At 38.1% G+C, this 23175-nt stretch overlaps 4 protein-coding genes and 1 long non-coding RNA gene across 7 annotated transcripts; 4 read left to right on the top strand and 1 right to left on the bottom strand.

Annotated features, from left to right (window-relative positions):
- Window positions 1-3576: 3576 nt before the first annotated feature.
- LOC126607937 (polygalacturonase At1g48100) lies at window positions 3577-7857 on the top strand. Its single transcript, XM_050275651.1, has 7 exons — window positions 3577-4089; window positions 5108-5239; window positions 5450-5677; window positions 5775-5819; window positions 5921-6128; window positions 6769-6959; window positions 7196-7857. The coding sequence occupies exons 1-7, from the start codon at window positions 3721-3723 to the stop codon at window positions 7586-7588; spliced, it is 1566 nt and encodes a 521-aa protein (XP_050131608.1). The 5' UTR covers window positions 3577-3720; the 3' UTR covers window positions 7589-7857.
- Window positions 4577-5489, bottom strand: LOC126607949 (uncharacterized). The gene is made up of 2 exons (XR_007617734.1): window positions 5353-5489; window positions 4577-5214 (listed from the first exon to the last, which is right to left on the bottom strand). It is a non-coding gene; the product is annotated as an uncharacterized LOC126607949 (long non-coding RNA).
- Window positions 7858-8721: 864 nt separating the features above from the next.
- On the top strand, window positions 8722-11055 carry LOC126607945 (1,4-dihydroxy-2-naphthoyl-CoA synthase, peroxisomal). Its single transcript, XM_050275661.1, has 9 exons — window positions 8722-8993; window positions 9101-9223; window positions 9313-9414; window positions 9539-9577; window positions 9729-9827; window positions 9997-10044; window positions 10150-10245; window positions 10406-10528; window positions 10620-11055. Exons 1-9 carry the CDS (start codon window positions 8733-8735, stop codon window positions 10734-10736), a joined length of 1008 nt encoding a protein of 335 aa, XP_050131618.1. The 5' UTR covers window positions 8722-8732; the 3' UTR covers window positions 10737-11055.
- Window positions 11056-11831: 776 nt separating this feature from the next.
- On the top strand, window positions 11832-18499 carry LOC126607932 (phosphatidylinositol 3-kinase, root isoform-like). 2 transcript variants are annotated; one of them, XR_007617733.1, is made up of 19 exons: window positions 11832-12152; window positions 12264-12366; window positions 12452-12548; window positions 12671-12829; window positions 12942-13151; window positions 13427-13605; window positions 13975-14122; window positions 14648-14743; window positions 15216-15351; window positions 15533-15654; window positions 15878-16072; window positions 16184-16354; window positions 16440-16577; window positions 16711-16865; window positions 16959-17102; window positions 17261-17408; window positions 17499-17681; window positions 18168-18309; window positions 18341-18499. XR_007617733.1 is itself a non-coding variant. In XM_050275645.1 (18 exons), exons 1-17 carry the CDS (start codon window positions 12041-12043, stop codon window positions 17634-17636), a joined length of 2451 nt encoding a protein of 816 aa, XP_050131602.1. In that variant the 5' UTR covers window positions 11832-12040; the 3' UTR covers window positions 17637-17681; window positions 18168-18499. The 2 variants fall into 2 exon arrangements, 1 of the variants encoding a protein (XP_050131602.1); XM_050275645.1 differs by having other exon boundaries at window positions 18168-18499.
- Window positions 18500-18973: 474 nt separating this feature from the next.
- On the top strand, window positions 18974-22031 carry LOC126607947 (ADP-ribosylation factor 2). 2 transcript variants are annotated; one of them, XM_050275666.1, is made up of 7 exons: window positions 18974-19130; window positions 19577-19740; window positions 20389-20459; window positions 20608-20727; window positions 21272-21390; window positions 21492-21573; window positions 21792-22031. In XM_050275666.1, the coding sequence occupies exons 2-7, from the start codon at window positions 19593-19595 to the stop codon at window positions 21795-21797; spliced, it is 546 nt and encodes a 181-aa protein (XP_050131623.1). In that variant the 5' UTR covers window positions 18974-19130; window positions 19577-19592; the 3' UTR covers window positions 21798-22031. The 2 variants fall into 2 exon arrangements, with proteins under 2 accessions (XP_050131623.1, XP_050131622.1); XM_050275665.1 differs by lacking the exon at window positions 21792-22031 and having other exon boundaries at window positions 21492-21582.
- The last annotated feature ends 1144 nt before the right edge of the window (window positions 22032-23175 follow it).

Below are 23175 nucleotides of genomic sequence, written 5' to 3'. Positions count from 1 at the left end.
CTCAATTGCTTAGCTAGCTCTATCTGATAAAAAGTATGAGACACATACACCTATATAATTCAACCGAAAGTAACAGAAAAAATAATTCAACCGAAAGTAACAGAAACAGAAATATATATCTCTGTAGTATACATATCATCATAATGTTTTGTTCCCATAAAATATTCCAACTGTATTCCCATCGTCTTCTTGGAATTAATTATATGAAAGCCATGAAATAGTTCACAACGATGTAAGTTGTAATGCTAGCTAGACTTTAGCATAACCAAGTTAACTAAAATAATGTGTTTTTTTTCTTATTTAAGTTTGAATTTTTCACTCCAAAATTTATATAAATTAATTTGAATATCGCTTGAATACAAGAAAAAACATTTCACTATATAGATATGGACTATGGTAAGGAATAAAACAGAAAGACCGAACACGAACATCGTAAGGAAAATAACGTAACATGTCCAACAAAACATACCAACCCATGAATTAAATTTAATAATAATTACACAGAAAAAAGTTCAAAATTAAAAATCTAATCCAACAAATCGAAGAAGAAAAAAGAGAAGTTTAGCGAGAGATTCTCTCATACAACTAAGTATAAACAATAAATATGTTCAAGAGATTTTCAGCAGACAATAATCTGATCAATTATCGAAACAGATATACTGTTTCTGCACTGTTATACCGCACCACTAAAAACAGACTAAACCTCAATTAGTTCTTAATTATCGTCTCTCAAAGTCATTGCCATCGCATCGCAAGTATTGATCATGTGACTTGAAAGAAACCATTTTGTTTCCCACTGTTCTGTGGACAAATCATTACAAAATAATGGTAGTACAAACTGCAGGCTTGGTACTCTTCTGTTCTTCCTTCAGAATTCCGTAAAAACCGAAAAGGCAAAACTATGGGCGCAGTGGGTTTTACATTACTTCATAAAATTAAGGATTCTCTCACAAATAAGTCTCTCGAAATTTTATTTCTTATTAATACGCAAAGCACTTTAAAAAAAAAATAAAAATCTATGAACTCCACTGTTATTCCTATTGACTGTTACAACACAGTAAGTGATCAGTATTCATATTGTTTGATTCTCGAGGTAAATTAAATATTATAAGTTTTTAGAAGACTACGAAGGCCTCGTGATTTTAATTGGCTTTTTAGCCAAAATGGTTCATGAGATTTGCATAACACATCACTTTGGTCTCTGAGATTGAAAATCAATAGAAATGGTCAATGAGATTGTCCACCATCGATAATTTTTGTCATTTCGTTAAAAACTCCGTTAAGTGTCCCGGAGCTCATGGCCAAAAGTTTGGACAATTTTCAAAGCTTCGTAATTCAATCGTTTCTTAACCAAATTCGACCCATAATATATCAAAATGAAGATAGGAAAGTTTAGAACAAGATTGTACCTATTTGGGCTAATGAAGATAGGAAAGTTTAGAACAAGACTATACCTATTTGGAAGTCCAATAGTTGCTGGAGATGGCAGGAAAATAACTTTAAAGGTGATAGTCAGCGGGAAAACTAGAAAATTCACTGGAAACTGGGTAAACTTTAAACGTTCATAACTTCTTCAATACTCAACAAAATCGAGTGATTCAAAAACGAAAATCATACTTCTCAATGAGATGAAGAGAATAGTACCTTTCTCAATGACCAACTCACTGTGGTTTGGCTGAAAAACGGCTCTAAAGTGACTGTCTTGGTCTCAAGTTAGCCACGTTCGAGTCGTTTTCCTGCCAAACCACGGCGAATTAGCCATCGAGAAAATATTATTCTCTTCGTCTCATCGAGAAGTATGATTTCCGTTTTTGAATCACTAGATTTCGTTGAGTATTGAAGAAGTTATGAATGTTTAAAATTTACCTTATTTCAGGTGAGTTTTCTAGTTTTCTGGTGGACTAGTCACCTTTCAGGCTATTTTCCGGCCATCTCCAACAACCATTGGGCTTACAAATAGGTATAATCTTGTTTTACACTTTCCCATCTTCATTTTGATATATTATGGGTCGAATTTGGTTAAGAAATGATTGAGTTACGAAGATTTGAAAATTGCCCAAACTTCTGGGACACTTAACGGAATTTTTAATGGAATGACCAAAATAATCGATGGTGGACAATCTCAAGGACCATTTCTATTGATTTTCAATCTTAGGGACCAAAGTGATATGTTATACAAATCTCAATGATCATTTTAGCTAAAAAACTATTTAAATTAAAACTTTCTCGTATTAGATAAACTTGAATATATAAAAATATGAGAAAAATATATATAAGGGTGCAAGCAAGCACCCAATCCCAATCCAACACTTTTTTAACTCAAGTCATGCCATGTCATGTCAAACAAGCAATATATATAGAAATGTACACTAAATTAAATTTCATTAAAAAAAAAAGGAATTTAAGAGAAATTTGTAGCAGCAAAATCCGTTAATTGGTAGCCATAGATGCAAGTCAAGAGGACAAGGCAGAGAAAAAAGAGTAGCCCGTGAAGGTTGCATGTGATCATAAAGTGCTGTTATAGTCAGTGCCGGGGACTTGACACCTAGTCCCACTCACGTGTGTCCTTGGCCTTCACATCCCCACTCACTCTGCTAGGTTAAATATTTTACTAACCCTTAACTCTATAGGGCTACATGTTATCAAGTTAAGTCAGTTGGTTAAATTAGTATGTTTATCACTTTATAATTGAGTACAAATTTTTATCGGGCAAGGTAAATAGTTAAAATATAATATCATCTTGTAAAGAAAAGAAAAAGTGGTATAGCTACAAAAGAGCATTATACAGACCAACATAGTTTAGAGGGGGAAACAAGTATGTGAAGGTCATTCGCAGATGCTCCGCATGTTTGGTACAAATCATTTTAGTGCTCATCAAGTGTTTGATGCATGCCTGCTAGGCATATCTCGACAGTACTCGGCAAGTTGCATTAATAACACTTGACAAATGCTTTCGATAATACTCATCAGATTGCTTCGACAAATGTTGATATTTATTAACATGTGCACAACATAGGTCAATTGACGAAAGCAGGCCAACCAAGTATTTGATGCAATGCCTCCATGAATAAACTGAAATTTGTTTGCACACTTTGAGCCACGTTGGACCTTTTACAATAGGACTCCCCAAAATTCAAATCTTGAATCCACCACTAAATACGCATGCTATAACTTAAATGGATTTGTAACACTACATGACAGCGAGGTTAAAACATCACTTGCCAAAATGAACCATATTAACGTCCAAATAAACAGTGGTTGGTATTCTTAGCTTGTCATGGTTTCGTCATTATAACGAATTAATTAAGATTTGAGCAAGGATTATTTAAATGGACAATTTGTTCACATAAGCATTAAGAAATTGAATGAGTTGCAACAAACAGCTGCAATATTTGGCATGTGAGCCAAAACAAATTACAACTATAATTTTATACCAACCATAATTCACAAAAAAGAAAACATGATAATTAATATAAGAGAAAAAGGAAATAAAAATGAGAATTATATTCATAAATTTATAAATTCCTACGAGCTTATGTATGTGTCTCTGTCTATATAAACACAGCCACCACATCTTTTTTTCTATGTAAACTAAAGCAGCCCTCTCACACAACACTCTCTCTGTTTCTTAGCTCTTCCTTTCTCTCTCCTCTCTCCTCTCTCTCTCTCTCTCTCTCTCTCTCTCTCTCTCTCTCATCCACAATCCCACATTGTGCAGAAATGAGTGCGTTCAGTTTCAGAAGCATCGCATTCATGCTTGTACTTGCATTTCTGGTTTGGTCGTCAAATTTCGACGCTTGCATGGGGAGAAGAGGGCGGCATTGGAGGCAGAACAGAGCATCCTCTGCTTCTCTTTCAAAGAAAAAAGGAAAAAGTAGCCATGGCGGCGGCGGGGGTAGCCACCACCACAGTGGTAGTGGATCAAAACCTAAAAGGGCACCATCTCCACCTCAAAACAAGGCACCATCGCCACCTCAAGTTCCCAAGCCAATAGATGACACTCCACCAAGTTCTCCACAGAAAGGTTCATCCACTTTTAATGTGCTAGATTTTGGTGCTAAGGGTGACGGCAGTACCGACGACACCAAGGTTCGTAGTTCCTTTAAGCTCATCATGGTTTTACTATGTTAGCCAATTAAGGACTAATCAATCATGATCAAGGGTTAATTAAAATATCTTCATAGAAAAAACATTTGAGCTTTGATTAGAAATGTTGCTAGGTTTGAACACTGCATGTCTCCTTACCGTTATGGAGTTAATTTTCGCTAACTGCAAATCATAAATTGACACATATACTAAAATGACTATTAACAAAACAACGAGGAACGAGAAAATACATGTAAGAAGTCAAGTATTTTCCACTGCATTTACGAATGTAGCTCATGATATCATATAACCATGAAAATGACAAGGAATTCCAGCTGTAACGTAGATGACAGGTAGCCAATTAATCATTGAGAGAAACAAAATAGTTATTTTGGCAAACGTTTTGCCTTTTTGAATCATTTGCACGTGACCCTTTAGGGTTAATAACTTTACGTGACATGCTCTGGGTTAGATGGTAATTTTTCCCAAATTATGAAGAAGCATTGTGGTCGGTTTTATTAATTATAATTTTTCCATTAAGTATACTTTTTGTAAGTTCTACCTATTTATAATTACAATTTAATACAATGATTAAACTCACCAGGAGAATATTACTAAGATCCAGGAGGATCCTCGCCGAAGAATTTTGAAGATCTTCCAATCACATCCATTCATCGTACATAGTGCGGTTAAAAATCATTGTAAATTTTTTTATTTAAAATTGAATATAAACATTATCTAACAAAAACTGACATCACGATATAAGATGAACAGATGTGATTGAAGGATCTCCGGGATCCTTACAAAAGGATCCGACGAGAATCTTCTCTCACTAATTGGTGGGGCCCAATGGGCCCACTGAACAAATTTTATTCTCGTTACGGCAGTTGGGTTGTTACGGTTCCAACAATAATTGTATACGGTTGTGCACAACAAACTAACGCCATTTTCTACGGTTCAAGATTACTTACTGTAATTCGTATAGTATCTGACAGAGGGGTTTTGATACGGTGTGACGCAGGCATTCCAAGCTGCATGGGCCGCTGCTTGTAAAGTTGAGGCATCAAATATCATTGTTCCAGCCGGTTACCAGTTCCTCGTGGGTCCCATCTCATTCTCCGGCCCATACTGCCAGAAAAACATCCTTTTCCAGGTAAAAATACGTACACACACAGTAACAGAGGTAAAAAGTAAAAAGTAACAAAATAAGAAGAAGAAATCAGAGTGTGGGGAAGTGATCTCAATCCCAAGGTTAATGGGAATTACTCGAATTGTGTGAACAACTGTCATTAGCATTCACTTAATTATGATTTCCGTCTTTCGTCTAGTGTACCAATGACGAGGTGAATTATGAATTTCTCAGCTGGATGGTACGATAGTAGCGCCAACGGACTCGGAATCATGGGGCAAAGGTCTGTTCCAATGGCTTGAATTTACAAAGCTAAATGGAATCACAGTACAGGGAAAGGGAGTGATTGATGGAAGAGGCTCATCTTGGTGGCAAGACACTCCCTATGGAGACCCTATAGACGATGATTTCAAACTCATTGTGCCACTAAACAGCTCAGTCCAACAACGCCCGCCAATGCCGGTAATTAAACTAAACTGTGTTGAATTTGAACATGAAATTTCATGATCGTCGAGCTTAATTAAACTAATCATCATCCTGTGAATGAAATCTGTGGCAGATAAGAAGCCAGCTGAGCGGGAAAATGCCAAGCATCAAACCGACGGTAAGGACCACTTGTGTGCCAAAATCTTGAAGCTTATGTGATCTTGAGTCTTGACCTGCAGTTTCAGTAACATGATTTTTGAACTGTTGTTGATTGTACAGGCATTGCGGTTTTATGGGAGTTTTAATGTGACGGTCACAGGCATAACGATTCAGAATAGCCCTCAATGCCATCTCAAGTTCGACAACTGCCAGGGAGTTCTGGTCCATGATATGAGCGTCTCGTCCCCTGGGGACAGTCCCAACACTGATGGAATTCACCTCCAAAACTCCCAAAGAGTGCTCATCCACACCACCACTCTTGCTTGCGGTAACTATACACCTTACTCTCCAATATCTACTGTTAGCGCGGCGCACTGTGTTGGACTCAAAGATTCCACACTTAGTTATTATAACTCTTTGGGGAATTCCGTGAGCAATCTTATCCCGCCTGCAGCCTTGTGTATTGGCATCTTCCATCGACAATCCTCGACCACTAAAAGTTTGACACACAACAACAGGCAATCTGCTACATTCCAAGAATCATAGCAACCTCCCATGTGATGCATTGCACACCCTATATCATCAGTGGTCTATCCAATTTAGGATTAGGTCTCAACCCCCACTGACAACTACCCCCACTGACAACTCTTGGTTTGTAGTATTCGCAACCCTCGATCGATATTTTGTCATCATCGGATGCCAGAACCAGTGCTGAATTCCCCCGCCATTCTGTCCAGTTCAACTTAAAAACGGCCCACATACAACAAACAAAAGAAGGAAAAAATATCAAGCATGTCAGTTCACATCACAATGATTCCTAAGAACTAACTAAAGACTCAAATTTAAGCAGAAAATTAAAAACCAACAGACAAGGCATGAAATGGGCAGAGACTTAAAACCAAGTCGATTAGTATAACTGTCATGGATTAATATTAACCTAAATGTTTCAATTCTAATGATTTGTGCAGGAGATGACTGTATTTCCATACAAACTGGATGCACAGATGTATACGTACACAACGTGAACTGTGGACCAGGGCATGGAATCAGCATTGGAAGTTTAGGAAGGGACAACACGAAAGCATGTGTTTCAAACATTACCGTTCGAGACATCATTATGCACAACACCATGAATGGTGTCAGAGTCAAAACATGGCAGGTATGAATTCACCTAAAAGTTATAACACATCCTTCCTACTGATTGTTAGACTTTAACATACAACTCTCTTCTGCATCAAATAATCAAATGTCGACTGCAAAACAATCTCAGTGACGCTAGAAATGAGTATTAAGAATTGTCTTCTTCATGGGATCTAACGCCACGTCAAATTAGTTTCTAATGCTTGACAGCTTACCCTTTTCTTTTACTTATATAACTGAATCCTAAATGTGCAGGGTGGATCAGGCTCTGTTCAGGGAGTGATGTTCTCAAACATTCAAGTTTCTGAAGTTCAACTCCCTATTGTGATTGACCAATTCTACTGTGACAAAAGCACATGCAAAAACCAAACATCAGCTGTGGCTCTGTCGGGGATCACCTACGAGAGAATAAGAGGAACATACACCGTAAAACCAGTACACTTTGCCTGCAGTGACAGCCTACCCTGTGTAGGCGTAACACTGAATGGCATAGACCTGAAGCCATTGCAAGAAAAGTATCACTTGTACGACCCCTTCTGCTGGCAGACGTTCGGGGAGTTGAGAACCCCGACGGTCCCACCCATTGGTTGTTTACAGCTTGGCAAGCCATCGAGCAACAAAGTTAACTCAGATCACGATGTGTGTTGAGATTTTTAGTACTAAGTATACATATGTATATCTGATGACGATGGTGTATTCACTTTGTGTGGTCGGCAAGATTTCCTGACCCCTTTCGCACCATCAGCTTGCTTGGTAATTGGTATAGTGTGTGTATAATTTGGCAGTCCTAGTTTTACAGGAATTCTTCATCATCGTTATTAAAGGCTTACATTTATATCCTGAAGTTTTACAAGGTATCATCATTGTATTTTCATCCAAAAGAACATAAATTACAGAACTTCCATTAATTGTCTACACTCTGGTGACTCTACAGATTAAAAAGCAAGCAGATTTAACATTATGTATGGAAAAAGTACAACCAAGAGAGTCTACCCTACAACTTATGAGAGAAACTTACATGAAATAGGTGCACCGCCAGTTTGGGATCCCAATACTATCACACGTTGCAAGGTGGTTTAACTTTGTCCATGACAACGTAGGTTTGGGACACCAAAGTGACAGTGTACATGTTTCATGTAAGTTCTTCGGGATCGAGATACATCCCATTGTCTACAACTCTATCACTAGTGTCTCTCAGTTCAAGTAACAGTGATGTAGATACAAGGAGATACCGCGGTGTCGCTGACACATCAGAATTTCCCCCAAATAACAGAGTAACACACGTACACCATTCAACAGAAAATAACAGAAGGAGATTAATTCTAGCAATTGTATTTCAAACAGATTAGGGATTAAAATTGAAATCCAGATCAGATACATACTACAGATAGCACAATAAGCAGATTAATTAGTACAAAATAAGAAGATTAATTGACATTTATAACAGCAGATTAAAGCATGAAATCCCATCAGTGCATACTTACAATTTCATAAATCATATGAAATACAAAGAAATTTATCACAAGAAGTTTGAAAACACACAGTTTTCGTCCTTTCCCTGGATTCTGATATGATTTCTGTAATCTGAAATTCTGGACGCGCACACCATGCTTGCGAATTGCAATGGCAGTTTTACCTCTAGGGCTTGGCGCCAAAACGACGCCGAAGGAGGAACTTTGACGAAACGCACCGTCTCGCTGTTCGCGCCTTATCTTATCCCATCCAAATGTCTCATCTTTAACCTCCCAAGTCCAAAGTCCAAAGCTTTGGCCATTTTCCCGGTTTTCCTTCAATGGCAGAGAGCTCAGAGAAGGACCTCATGACCACCGCGAGTAGGAGGTTGGCCTCCATCGCCAACCACCTCAGTCCGGCCCATCTATCTCCCAGCTCCGCCGCAATTTCTCTATCCAACGCCTCCATGAACGACAGCTACCACCGCACCCACGGCGAGGTCTCGACTCACCAAGTTGTTTGGAAAAATGCTCGCGACGAGTCTGGCGAGGAATTCACCGACATTATTTATGAGAAATCCGTCGGCGAAGCCATTGCAAAGGTCAGGCTCCTCAGGTTGGTTTTGATTAATGAGTCCTAAGTCCTACGTACTGAGTCTAATTTGGAGATAATGAGATTTGATGTGTCTAAATCTCGCGCTTTCTGTAGATTACGATTAATAGGCCGGAGAGAAGAAACGCGTTTCGGCCGCAGACGGTTAAGGAGCTCATTCGCGCGTTTAACGATGCCAGGGACGACGGCTCCATAGGCGTCGTCATTCTTACCGGGAAGGTACCCCCCGCCCCCGCGAACAACTAGCTAGTAATATGATGCAAAGATGTCAACTTTACTCTGTTTTGTTGGCAATTTGATGTTTTTAGGGAACCAAGGCATTCTGCAGTGGCGGTGATCAGGCTTTGAGAGGCAAAGATGGATATTCTGATTACGAAGATTTTGGTCGTCTTAATGTTTTGGATTTGCAGGTATATATATATATATATTTTTTTTTTTTGGTATGATTCTGTAACATTTTATATGTTAATACTGGGCAGTAAACTAATAATTGTTCTTGCTGGTATATAAATCATCTCAAATTGCTATGTTCAGGTCCAGATTCGACGTCTTCCAAAGCCAGTAATAGCCATGGTATGCTCTTGTGAACCTACTTTGCATTAGGCCTTTGTTGTTGGACAGTTGGAGAGCTGTGAAACTTAAACTTTGCTGGTTCTCGAAAACTTTGCCTCCACCCCAACTTAGTGAATGCATGATCCGTTGTCAATGTTAAATGGTTTATCAGGTGGCTGGTTATGCAGTTGGGGGAGGACATGTATTACACATGGTCTGTGATCTAACCATTGCAGCAGACAATGCTATTTTTGGTCAGACCGGTCCTAAGGTACTCGTATCATATACCTTTATTCTGGTTAGTCACAAAGTTTTAATTTTGGTTGGGGTGCTAAACTATTGAAACTTACAAACTTGCTTTTCGTTTCATCTTCAATCTAAAGAATGGGTGAGAGCAGCATGCTAACATACAGAAACCTCACAACTTGTACATTTGACAGGTTGGAAGCTTTGACGCTGGTTATGGGAGTTCAATCATGTCCCGTTTGGTAAGAATCGATTCAAGTTGATTTATGTTATGCAAATACTTGTTTCAAATTACCCTCACTTGGTATGTGGTGGACTACCTTTAATGAATGGCTTTGGTTAATCAGATCGGGCCTAAAAAAGCACGAGAAATGTGGTTTATGGCAAGGTTTTACACAGCCGCTGAAGCTGAGAAAATGGGTCTTGTTAACACTGTTGTACCGGTAAGTCTACTCCCAATGTGACACAGATCTCATCGTATGGTGTATGTCTTATCTTATGTAGTATAAATTGAATACAAATGGCTTTTGCCTAAAAAATTAGCCTTATTTCACTCAAAGTTTGCAGAAGATAGCATCTTCACTGTTTTATACTGTTATCCAGCTGGAGAGTTTAGAGCAAGAAACGGTTAAATGGTGTCGAGAAATGCTAAGAAACAGCCCAACTGCACTTCGGGTGCTGAAATCTGCTCTTAATGCAGTTGACGATGGTCATGCTGGACTACAGGTACCTTCAGTTATCATGTGTATTTCTAGAGATTCCGCACTCTTATTCATATATCTGTGTGCTAACTACTTTGCCAATGTTTCCAATGCAGCAACTTGCTGGAGATGCCACACTCTTATTCTATGGCACTGAGGAAGGGAATGAAGGGAAGACAGCTTATATGCAACACAGGCGTCCGGATTTCTCAAAGTTTCCCAGGAGACCTTAATGCTGAGCAGTTTCCCAGCAGACTTGGACCCCTTGGCCACTTGTTCGTTTGTTTTTCCTCCCTTTCCCCCCTTTTCGGATAAATGCTTTAGTTTTGAAGCTCCGACGTTGGTGGTGAGGAGTTCAAATAGTGCCCTGCTGCCATTGTTCTGAGTTAATAGGTTGACTGCTTTTTTCCAGACTCCAGAAATGTAATTTGCTCAAAACTCTTGCTTACAGTGAGGTTTCTACTCTTCCCATCGCATCTTTGGAAGTTTGGTTTATGTTTTTTTGGCGATATTTTAAACTACTCTTGCTGTTGCATCTTTGGGTGATTCAAACTCGAGTGTTAGCTAACCTAACCCACGTATATACTTATTAGTAAAGAAAGGAAATTTCTAACTTTCTAATTTCCATTGTGTGGTTATTGACGAAAATGAAAATAAAAGGGGAGAAATGGAGAACATAACTCAAACTATCAAGGACACACACAAGTGAAAAATGCACATAGAGAAGTGTGTATGATATTTTTCTTTAAAAGTGCCGATGACACTTTTTTCCACTCAAAAGTTTTTTTTTTATTTTTCATTATTTTGTTATTTTCCCTTGTATATTCTTCAACTAATAAAATACAAGATATCAAATTTATTTATTTATTTTCTTGGATGAAAATAATGAACCTTATCCGAATAAATACAAATATCTACTAATTAATAAGACACTCATTGTCAACCAAAATTCTATGAAATTATCAGTTTAATCCTCTAATTAAAACAGAACATGAATGAGAAATATGAGACAGAAATGTAATTTCACACAATCAAATTTTACTGTTTTTTTAAGCCTCAGCTACATGTAATCCTAACATATATTTCATTAAAATTGAAAAAAAAAAAAAAATTTCCACTCCCACATTCTCTATCACTCTCTTTCTCTCTCCTATTTAAAAAAAAAAAAATTTACGTACTTTATATGTGTCCATATGCTAGTAATAATATAAAAAAAACTTTGTTCTTTCAAAATAAGAAAGAAACAAATAAAAAGCTTATGAACTTCGGAGTGAATCTCCTGGGCTTACAGCTCAAAAAGAAAGCCCAGTAAAGTAACGACCCAAAACTCCTCCCGCTTCAAGCTGACGTGGCAACCTTCCTCCTCCTGCTCAAGCAAACTCCCCCGAGTTCGCATTGCTCCCACGCCACCTCGATTCAGAAAACTCTGCTTCAGAATCACGTCCTCGACCGAACTCCAATTCGATTTTCTCCCCCCAATTCGCTACCAGAAAACCCTAAATTATGAGAAAACACAGCTCCTAAAACTCTATAAGCCATGAGCGGGAACGAGTTCCGCTTCTTCTTGTCCTGCGACATCAACCTCCCAGTAACCTTCCGGATCGAACTGCTAGAAGGAGCCTTGCCTCCCTCCAAGTCCCCTAGCTCCGGTACATTTTCTCACTAATTTTCTGTTTGGTTCCCGAGAAAATATTTTTACTCAATCAACGTTCTTCAATTCAGTTTTATTTTTTTTATTTTTTATTTTTTATGCACTGCAGATGTTGATCCCGCTTTCGCAACCGAAGAGAGAAATTCAGAGCTGTATGTGGAGTGTGCATTGTACATTGATGGTGCTCCATTTGGGCTTCCCACCAGGACAAGGTTTTTCCGCCTTCACTGGTTTCTTCTTGCTTCAATTGCATCAATGATGTTGTTATAGATTTTGAATTTTTGTATCTTCTGCTAGGCTGGAGTCTTCAGGACCATTATATTGTTGGAACGAACTCGTTACTCTGAGTACGAAATACCGAGACTTAACCGGTCACTCACAACTTGCTCTAACAGTATGTTTGCTGTTTCACTTCACATCTTAAACAATTCGGTTCTCTGTAATCCCTTGTATATTAACAAATAGTTCAGGATTCCCGTTTGGTATCGATAATCTTTTTACTCGTTGGAAATTTAGGTTTGGGATGTTTCGTGTGGGAAGGATGAAGGGTTGGTTGGTGGTGCCACAATTCTTCTTTTTAATAGCAAAAAGCAACTCAAAACAGGGAAGCAAAAGCTGAGGCTTTGGAAGGGAAAAGTAGCAGACGGGTCGTTTCCTACTTCTACTCCTGGAAAGGTTTCTGATTGTTTCTTTTTAAGCAGTTACAGATATGGGCCTTAGCGTTGTTCCTTGAATTTTCCTAATCGGTTTAGCTTTGTTATGTATCCCTCGTTTAATTTTTTTATAGGTCCCCAGGCATGAGCGTGGGGAGTTGGAACGCTTGGAGAAGCTCGTGAATAGGTATGAGAGGGGGCAGATCCAATGTGTTGATTGGCTGGACCGCCTGGCTTTTAAAGCTATGGAGAGAATAAAGGAACGGGAAAGCTCTAAAAATGGAAGTTTGCATTTGTACCTGGTTGTCGATTTCTGTAGTTTTGAACATCGTGTTGCTTTCCAGGTAACCCCAGTCTGCAACTAATCTGAAGTTATTAAAGTTACCTATTGGCTGATATTGAACTATAACTTTTTGGTTAGATTTTAAAATTTAATTAGTTGGTTGACAAATGCATGCTTATATGGAATGTTAGCTTATGTTGCTATTTAAACTCTTTATTTACTCTGAAACTCAATACTTATTGTTATCACGTCTTGAAATAAGTAACTAACTTTTAGTTGTTATTTTCCGTGGATAATGAGTTTCCCTAGCACTAACCTTTATTTATTGGAGTCTAGGAATCAGGGGCAAATTTCTTGTTACCGTCCCCAATAGCTTCAACAAATGAAATTGTCACGGTCTGGGACCCAGAAGTGGGAAAGATAAATCCATCAGAGCACAAGCAACTAAAACTCGCAAGGAGTTTAACCCGTGGTATCATTGACTGGGATCTCAAACCAAGCTCCAACGAAAGAAAGTAAGTTCAAAATTTACTCTAAAGGTTCATATGTTGGTTAACAGTGTTTTCATAAATTCTTATTGTCACAATTACGATCATACAAACTCATGTATTGCTGATTAATTGGTGGGAACTGTGTTCTACTTTAATGGTACCAATTATAATGGTACCAATTATATATATATGCAGATGGTTCTCACTTGGGATCAGCTGTTGTGTAATGGTTGAATTAATTATCATCGGATTTTGTTAGTGTCGTATTATAGATGGACCAGTCTTCTCAATTTGCCATATTCTTTAGTTTCAACATCACTGCCATATGTTCTTCTGATTGATTTTTTTGGTTAAGTAAGCTGGAGATATATAATTGTTCGCCTTTTCCTGTAGGTCGATACAGAGGATTTTGAAATACCCACCAACAAGGACTTTGACTGGCGATGAAAGGCAGCTCCTCTGGAAATTTCGTTTCTCATTGATGTCAGAAAAGAGGGCCCTCACAAAGTTCCTCAGATGTGTTGAATGGAGTGATATTCAGGTCTGCATTTCTTTCTTCTTCCTTCTCATCATTTTCCCCTTTAGCCACTAGTTCATGTGCCATATTACTACTGCTCTGCAGTTTTATTTAACTCCTGTAATAAAATTGTTTTTAATACTTCTTATTTCCAGCTTATTCTATTTCTTATATATATATATAAAGGTAGCTTGTGTAGCTGATCCTAGGACTTCAGTCCAACTCCGATCCATCACTAGTAAGCTGCAGGCCAGCTATTACCTTCATATGTGACTATCCATGTCCCACTTAGGATTATTGCACTTTTGACAATATGCATAGTGTTGTACCAAAATATCAATCGTTTATTTCTGTTTTACATGAGAAATTACTTTTATGCAGATCTGTTGCTGAGATCAATAGTTGACAAGTAAAGTAACAGATTTTGTATTTGGAATGCTATCTCTCATTCATGTACTTGACTTGCTCTTTCTTGTTTATGTTGTCTTTATCACTAAGGAATAAGAAATAGATCAGATTTTCAAGAATTCCATATTCGTTTTGTTGCAGGAAGCAAAACAAGCATTAGAACTGATGGCCAAATGGGACATGATTGATGTCTGTGACGCATTAGAGCTGCTATCTCCTGTTTTTGAAAGTGAAGAGGTGGGCATGTCTGTAACACTTGAGCTGCTATCACCTGTTCTTTATCGTCTTACAACTGTTACCTGGAGGATTTTTTTTTTACCTCATACTCCTGTTAAAATCAAGTTTCATATCCTAATCAGCATGACTTGAAGTTAACCATATCAATTGTTTCTGCTGTTGTGTTCCTTCCAAGCCCATGGTAGCTGATGACTGATTAGGCTGAATATAGGATCATGAAGAAAAGAGGGAATTGTATCTTGCATATGCAGTATAAGTACAATCTAAAAAGTCCATGCTTTCTTTGTCATCCTGAGCAATGTCCAATGGGATATGATGTCTTAAATAAGAATAACTCTGTTGATCTGGGAGATGAAAAGTGTGTTATGCAGTGATACATATTGCTCTCCATCATTGATTTATTTAATATCTTCAGTCTTCTACACATTTAATTTGAAACTGACCAATGCCCAACTTTAATACCTCCTGCCAGGTTCGTGCATATGCTGTCAGTGTTCTTGAAAGAGCTGATGATGAAGAGCTCCAGTGTTACTTACTTCAACTGGTTCAGGCTCTTCGTTTTGAGCGTTCTGATAAATCTCGTCTTTCTCATTTCCTTGTGCAACGTGGTATGTGGTCAGATACTATCGTCATGTATGTACACTGTCATGCACATGCACTTACCCTCATGCTACTTCTAATGTTTTTCTTTGGGATGTGTGCATGGATGTGCAAGGCTACACTTCAGTTTTTCACAGTATCAGAAGTATAGGTTTTTATGGCATCCTGATTATACTTTTGATCTGACAGCGTTAAGAAACATTGAGTTGGCTAGCTTTCTACGCTGGTATGTTGCTGTAGAACTCCATGATCCAGCATATGCCAAACGGTTTTACTGTACCTACGAAATCCTGGAAGAGAATATGATGAAGGTGAGAGTTCATCAACTAACGTTATGGGGTCGTTTGTTTTGTGTGTTGTGCTTGGGTATGAATCTGGATCCCCAGAACAGTATAAACATTTATGTAGATTCTCCAACCATGAAATGTAGCTTTTGGGATTACCCATCTATTTGGTTAATATGATAATGCCTTTCTTAGTTTCTCATTGGCTGAAGCCAGAATGGAAATAAACTGTATCCAAGTTTTTATATAGTTGCCAGCTGGTGTGCAAGGAGATGAAGATGGATTTAAACTGTGGCAAAGTTTGGTGCGCCAGACAGAATTAACTGCACAGTTGTGTTCAATAACGAGAGATGTAAGAAATGTACGTGGCAATACCCAGAAGAAGATTGAAAAGCTTAGACAACTGCTTTCTGGTCTCCTTAGTGAACTTACGTATTTTGAAGAGGTAATACTTTGGTTGAAGTTCCTTGTCTACAGATCTTATTATCTATTAAAATATGAATGCCTTATAGCCTTACCAATTGTATCTTTCGTGGTTGGTCTGTGATGTCTCTAGCCGATAAGATCACCGCTGGCTCCAGGAGTCCTCATAACTGGGATTGTGCCATCTGAGTCATCAATATTCAAAAGTGCACTGCATCCTTTGCGTTTGACTTTCCGAACAGCAAGTGGGGGAAGTTGCAAAGTTATCTTTAAGAAGGGGGATGACATTCGCCAAGACCAATTAGTAAGTATTTCATGCAACCACCCTTGTGGCTGTTCGCATGCACAGACATGAGAACTCTGATTAAGTGGATCTATGCTTCCTGTAGGTTGTTCAAATGGTATATCTCATGGATCGATTGCTGAAATTGGAAAATCTTGATCTGCACTTAACTCCTTATCGAGTTCTTGCGACTGGGCAAGATGAAGGAATGCTAAAATTGATACCATCCCGCTCATTAGCACAGGTATTAATTGATGACCTTATTTTGTTGTATCGTGATTACTAATGATTGTAAGCTGTGTGTAAATTATGAAGCATTTTACCTTGATTTTAGACTCTCAAATTTTTTACAATTGGTAAAATGTTCTCTTTTCCAGATTCTCTCAGAGCACAGAAGCATTACAAGCTACCTGCAGAAATTTCATCCAGATGAGCATGGACCATTTGGTATTACTGCTACCTGTCTGGAAACATTTATAAAGAGCTGTGCTGGCTACTCTGTTATCACATATATACTGGGCATTGGAGACAGGTGACAATTAAGATACATATATCTGCACCACTGCTGTTCTGCTTATGCGGTATTGAAATGCATAATTTTAAAGCATTAATTTGTCCTCTGTAGGCATCTTGACAACCTTCTCCTTGTGGACGATGGACGTCTTTTTCATGTTGATTTTGGCTTCATTTTGGGTCGTGATCCAAAGCCATTTCCGCCGCCAATGAAGCTTTGCAAAGAAATGGTTGAGGCTATGGGTGGAGCTGAAAGGTACTTAATGATTAGTTTTGTCTCTGTGATGCTTTTAATTTCGCCACGTTTGCTAGATGGGGTTGCATTAGATTTATGGCATGATATCCATATCATGCTGGGTGCAAGGTGCTAATACAGGAATGCACAAGGTTTGATTAATTATATTCCTTCTGCAGCCAGTACTATACAAGGTTCAAATCCTACTGTTGCGAAGCGTACAACATTATTAGGAAATCCAGTAACCTAATCTTGAACCTGTTTCACCTAATGGCGGGTTCCAACATTCCTGACATAGCTTCAGATCCTGAAAAAGGCATCCTCAAGGTGACTTCTTTTGTGATTGTAATCTAATGTTTGTTCAGTCCAAAACGATTTGGTCTTTTTGTTTGACGGCGAGTCTTTTGGCATGTATAGCTCCAGGAGAAGTTCCGGTTGGACTTGGACGATGAAGCCTCCATACATTTCTTCCAGGATTTAATCAATGAGAGTGTCAGTGCATTGTTTCCTCAAATGGTCGAGACCATTCATCGGTGGGCTCAATACTGGCGCTGATCCCTGAAACTGGTTGGGTGTCATCTACATCTTTGAAAGATACAGGTAATTTCTATTTCCGTCCGTTTTGTTTGCAGTCTTTGCACTTTCTGCATAAATAAGGAAAACTAATGAAAAGGGCTTGAAAACTTTGAGTTTTAATGATAAGGACAAAATAAAGGGTAAAGTGAATAGTATCAGGATTGATTTTTTAGTGTAAAAATGTGGTTTTTCGTTAAAGTGAACAGTTGGGTGCTTTTCGTTAAAGTTCCCTAAAATTTAAGCTTATCTAAACCTTTACTATGTACAGAAAATTTCTGTAACAATGCTGGAGTTGGTTCATGTTTTCGGTTGATTTTACTCTCTTTATGGCACCCCTTTTTCATGTATACGTCTGTATTTCTTTTTGTTTGGTGAAAAATTAAAAAACTTTATTACAAGTAAAAGAGAGAATATTAACTTGAAAATTTGAGACTTTTTAAGTTTTCATTAGATAACATACATATAGAATTTGTATTCAGATCTTGAATTATTGCAATTCAATTTTTTCAGGTTTAGATCTAAGCGAAAGGGAGCGGAGTGACATTCTAGGATTCATACAGCCAAACCCATTCAGTGAGATAAGGCGTTGTCGTTATCAAATCTGCGCTAAATAAGATGAAAGGGGCATATGCATGATATGCTTGAAGAAACAGTAGATTGGTCCAGGGAGCATGGGATGAAAGTTATATTATTGTGCATAGATTTATGTATATAAAGTTTCAAGTGTAATTGAATAATCGTACATAAATTTATATCTTTTCTATGCCCATGGCATATAAAAGCAAATAACTTGTTAGGGACTTGCAGATCAAAATTATAAATTCTTATTCTTCTTTATACAATCAATCATCTAACGTCTGATAATTAATTATTATAGTACTTCGTTTATTTACAAACACACCTACCAAACTCGACGCAAAGTAAAAGATGTTAATAATTTATCAGAAATAATATTTTAATATGCACCAGTGTATATTATAATGGAACATATCTGGTCCTTAAATTTGTAACCGATCATTTTAATACTTCATACGTTAGGAACATATCACAAAAACGAACGTAATAGAATTTTCGCTACTTGCATTAACCATTCAAAATTGAAAATTGACTTTGAAATTGAACCACCAGCGATGCTTTTTATTTCTATCCTTAATTAATAAAAAAAAATTAATAAATATCTATGGAATAATTTTTATGTAAATGGTGGAAAGTTTTACATTTTAAGTTATTAGTTTTTAACATATTTATTTCATCATTTGTATGTATTAATATCTGTGACGGTCGTACTGAAAATTCCCTCAGACCGCAGCATCAGCATTTATGCGTGCGCCGGGGGCATTTTCGTATTTCACACAAACTACGGACCGGGAGTTTATAAACCCGCAGTTGTCGATCCTCACCACCACATTCACGCGTTCCTTCTCCTTCCCTCTCCCTCGATCTTCAAGGTCCCTCTGCGAAAGCTCATCGAAGGTAAATTCTGACTTTCAGATCTTGAATTTCTCTGAATTTCTTCGCATTTGCACTTCTCTGTTTGATTTCGGTACTTTTGCGCTCGATTTGGTTTCTAATTTCGCGGTAATTTGTTGATTACGGTCAGATTTAGCGTTCATTTGTGTTTAATGTGGTCAAATGCTTGAATACCGTGAGATTTGTGTTGATTTTTTACTCTGATTCGAAGATTACGTGTTCTAATCATTCGGATCTCTAGAATTTTGCTCGAATTTCCACTGCAAATTTTGGCTGTAACTCCAGATCTGCTCGATCTGTTGCGGCATGCTGCATAATTACTAGTTTCAATCCTTCAATTTTGTAATTTTAGTTTTTTGGATGAGAAAATATGAATTGCTAATGATTTACGTTTGGCCTTGCCGGAGTTTGATCTGTTGATGCAAGTGAGTTGGTGTTTTGATATGTAGGGATCCGTAGCCAGAAATGGGGCTTACGTTCACGAAGCTTTTCAGCCGGCTTTTTGCCAAGAAGGAGATGCGAATTCTGATGGTTGGTCTCGATGCCGCTGGTAAGACCACCATCCTCTACAAGCTCAAGCTTGGTGAGATTGTCACAACCATTCCCACCATCGGTGAGTTCCTTCTTCCCCTCCCAAGGCAATCGTGTGCTCATTGTTGTTATGCCAGCTTTGTAGAATATGTCTAGACTTTAACATTGGATGATATCCATCACTGATCGTTGACATTCTAATCTACTTTTGTTAGAATTGTTGATCTTAATTTTTGATATGGTTTCATTGTGATCTGGTGGAGATGAAAATTTTCAGTCCAAGATGCTAGATAGTTTGGATGGCAAAATGTGGCTATATCTAAAATGGTTGTTTTATGGTTGGGAGACGTAGCTTGTGATCTGAAATCAAGAGAAATTTTTCAGTGTGCCCGGAACACAGGATGGTCCATCACATGTCATTATACAAGTGGAAGGAAGTTTTATTTTTCAAGTGTCCCTCCACTTGTATAATAACATGTGGTGTACCAACCCGTGTTCCGAGCACATTGAAAATCTCTGTCTTTATTTTAACCATTTTGTGAGTTTGTAACTAAAGATAAATTGTCACAACTTAATAGCAACGGTATTTATGCTAGAGTTAAAAGTGTAAAGGCTTTTTCTTCTGCTTTGTTTTCTTTTATTTCGATCATTTTCTATCCTGTTCCTTTATGAAGTTCATTAGGTTTTATAAATTTTTTTTTAAAGATTTTTGAAAAATATACAATTGTAGGGTTTAATGTGGAGACCGTGGAGTACAAGAACATCAGCTTCACCGTCTGGGATGTCGGGGGTCAGGACAAGGTTAGTTTAGTTCATGTTTCTGAGAGATGTAAAGTTATTTAAAGAAATTTTGGTGATTTCCAAAAGTTTTCTTGACTTGTGGATGACAAGTTTAGGATATCTTGAAAATTGTGGATGACAAGTTGGCAACCTATTTCTTTCCTTTCAGATCCGACCATTGTGGAGGCACTACTTCCAGAACACGCAGGGTCTTATCTTTGTTGTGGACAGCAATGACAGAGACCGTGTTGTTGAGGCAAGGGACGAATTACATAGGATGTTGAATGAGGTTTGTTGTCATTTTGCTAAAGCGTTTCTATCCATCCTTCTTTGAGTATTCCAGGATGTATTCTGCGCTGATATGTTTTAAAATCTCATCCCTTCAACTTCTGGAATTTCCTAGATTTTTTAGTGTATGAGATTTAGGACCGAAACCTGTAGTTTATAGGAAGATAACGTAAGGTTTTCTATTGATTAGAGATGATAAAGATGCAGTGGCCTAAGTGGCAGCTTCCTGAACTGTGTTAGTATGCTGTTGATGCGTGTTGTGGATATCGACAAAACTAGTTATCCTATTTTCTTACTCTGTTGATATCATTGCTTGATTTGCTTTGCTGTATTGGCTTTGAATGGTGTGGCTGATTGATAAACATTATTTTTACTGAGTCATATATGCTTAGTAAGGTCGATCATGTAAATTTTGAATTGTGGTTCTGTGGACCTGTTATCTGGAACCTTTCAATACTTCCAGGTTTACCTAATTGATGTTGGAGATAGTAGGACAAGTTACTTATGTTCAATTATTTTGTGTGATTGGAATATTCTGTTTTCAGGATGAACTGCGTGATGCTGTGTTGCTCGTATTTGCTAACAAACAAGATCTTCCCAATGCAATGAATGCTGCTGAAATTACTGATAAGCTTGGCCTCCACTCTCTGAGACAGCGTCACTGGTAATCTTTTTATGGGATTCCTTGTCCCTCCTGTGATTCATCTTTTTAATTTTTTTCTTTTTTCTTTTATTAGGTCTAACATCCATTGTATGGTTTTCCAGGTACATCCAGAGCACTTGTGCAACATCCGGGGAGGGTCTATACGAGGGGCTGGATTGGCTCTCCAACAACATTGCTAACAAGGTAAACTAGTCCCCCCCCCCCCCCCCCAAATTCACTGGTTTTATATTCCTTCAGAGCGAAGTACCGTGTAATTACCTAACCTTTAATTTATAACCATCATGGCAAGGCTCTTGTGCTGTATGACTTGGTTGACGATCTCTTTTTGGAAATTCTTATATTGTTATTGTTATGTGGCATTTGAATGCTCGTTGCGGTTTCTCATACTCCTTGAATTGCAGGCGTGATTGTATCGAGGAGTCTTTTTGTGGACCGGAAATTCTGGATGCAGGGGTGAATATTATCTAGTTGTTTTTTTTTTTTTTTATGCTATTGAGACGATTGAATTGTTGTTAAATCTGCTTCTTGTATTTGTTGTGGGAATGCTGTTTTCATCTAGGACCTTTTTAAATCGGGTTGTATTTCTTTTGGTTGGATTTTGGATACAATTCTGTTCTGAGTTGTAATTCGATTATTGGATAGATGACTCCTGGTTCTGTTTCTGGTTATGGTTCTGGTTCATTATCTGCTCGGCTGCTCTAACCGAGCTTATGTGAGGATCTTAGTTTCCAAGGCTGTGAGGAAGTAAACTTTCAAATTTAATTTAAAAATGATTTCTTTAAACTTATAAACTGCAATTGCTATTCTAATAAAAAAGTGAGGTTTTAGGTTCGATTATCGTGAAAAGCGAATTTGAATCACAATAGATGGCTTGTTCATTGTGATGTTTATTTTTTTAATGTAGATAATATCGCTTGTTTAACGGGAAAAAAAAAATTCACTCATGATTTATAAATAATTATGTATTACATGGCCGGTCCCAAGCCCGGATAAAGGAGGAGGGGGAGGGCGTCAGGTAGTCGACAGCCGGCACTCCATGATCACGTCGAATCCTTATGAAAATGAATCCAGAACAAAATCGCGCTAAAGCTAGGGCGCTGTGTGGCCCGAGCACAGTGATAAGTGAGCAAGGGTCGCTGTATCTCCATCGGCACCCGGATGCAGTGTTAAATGAGCAAGGGGGCCATAGAAACTTCTTTTCGAACGACTCCACTCAAAGTTGTTTGGGAGCATATGCTCCTATCAACTTTACCCGGGACACACAAAAGAAGTACTTTGATCCTATTAGACGGGGGAGGGTGAAGAAGCTAGGACAGAAGGGTAGAGTTCAAGAGAGCAAAATGCGTTTAGGAACGTGGAATATAGGAACCTTAACGGGAAAATCTATGGAAGTAGTGGAAGTTATGGTGAGGAGAAGGATAAATATTATGTGCCTACAAGAAACTAAGTGGGTTGGTAGTAAGGCAAAGGATCTAGAAAACTCAGGGTTTAAACTTTGGTATTCGGGCACAAATAGAACGAGAAACGGTGTTGGCATCATCGTGGACAAGACCTTGGTACAAGATGTTGTAGATGTCAAGAGGGTAGGAGATAGAATCATGGCAATCAAGATTGTAATAGGACAAGAACTTATCAATGTGATTAGTGCGTACGCACCTCAAGTAGGGTTGGATACGAGTTCGAAGGAGAAATTTTGGGAAGATCTTGGAGACTTGGTGCAAGGAATTGCTCAGACGGAGAAGTTATTTATAGGAGGAGATTTAAATGGACACGTGGGCAGGGAGA

This window comes from Malus sylvestris, chromosome 16 (assembly GCF_916048215.2).
Source record: "Malus sylvestris chromosome 16, drMalSylv7.2, whole genome shotgun sequence".
NCBI lineage: Eukaryota > Viridiplantae > Streptophyta > Magnoliopsida > Rosales > Rosaceae > Malus > Malus sylvestris.
The sequence above is the reverse complement of the archived record's forward strand: the minus strand, read 5'-3'. Positions and strand labels throughout refer to the sequence as shown.

What these genes read in the sequence shown, in the direction of transcription:
- LOC126607937 (XM_050275651.1), top strand. Translation starts at nt 3,721, where the DNA reads ATGAGTGCGTTCAGTTTCAGAAGCATCGCATTCATGCTTGTACTTGCA. An exon ending in AGAAAAACATCCTTTTCCAG is followed by an intron (nt 5,240 to 5,449) that starts GTAAAAATACGT and finishes TGAATTTCTCAG; the next exon opens with CTGGATGGTACGATAGTAGC. An exon ending in CACCACCACTCTTGCTTGCG is followed by an intron (nt 6,129 to 6,768) that starts GTAACTATACAC and finishes TGATTTGTGCAG; the next exon opens with GAGATGACTGTATTTCCATA.
- LOC126607945 (XM_050275661.1), top strand. Translation starts at nt 8,733, where the DNA reads ATGGCAGAGAGCTCAGAGAAGGACCTCATGACCACCGCGAGTAGGAGG. An exon ending in TTAATGTTTTGGATTTGCAG is followed by an intron (nt 9,415 to 9,538) that starts GTATATATATAT and finishes TGCTATGTTCAG; the next exon opens with GTCCAGATTCGACGTCTTCC. An exon ending in TTGGTCAGACCGGTCCTAAG is followed by an intron (nt 9,828 to 9,996) that starts GTACTCGTATCA and finishes TACATTTGACAG; the next exon opens with GTTGGAAGCTTTGACGCTGG.
- LOC126607932 (XM_050275645.1), top strand. Translation starts at nt 12,041, where the DNA reads ATGAGCGGGAACGAGTTCCGCTTCTTCTTGTCCTGCGACATCAACCTC. An exon ending in TCATTTCCTTGTGCAACGTG is followed by an intron (nt 15,352 to 15,532) that starts GTATGTGGTCAG and finishes TTGATCTGACAG; the next exon opens with CGTTAAGAAACATTGAGTTG. An exon ending in TGGAAGAGAATATGATGAAG is followed by an intron (nt 15,655 to 15,877) that starts GTGAGAGTTCAT and finishes GTTTTTATATAG; the next exon opens with TTGCCAGCTGGTGTGCAAGG.
- LOC126607947 (XM_050275665.1), top strand. Translation starts at nt 19,593, where the DNA reads ATGGGGCTTACGTTCACGAAGCTTTTCAGCCGGCTTTTTGCCAAGAAG. An exon ending in ATGTCGGGGGTCAGGACAAG is followed by an intron (nt 20,460 to 20,607) that starts GTTAGTTTAGTT and finishes CTTTCCTTTCAG; the next exon opens with ATCCGACCATTGTGGAGGCA. An exon ending in TACATAGGATGTTGAATGAG is followed by an intron (nt 20,728 to 21,271) that starts GTTTGTTGTCAT and finishes TTCTGTTTTCAG; the next exon opens with GATGAACTGCGTGATGCTGT.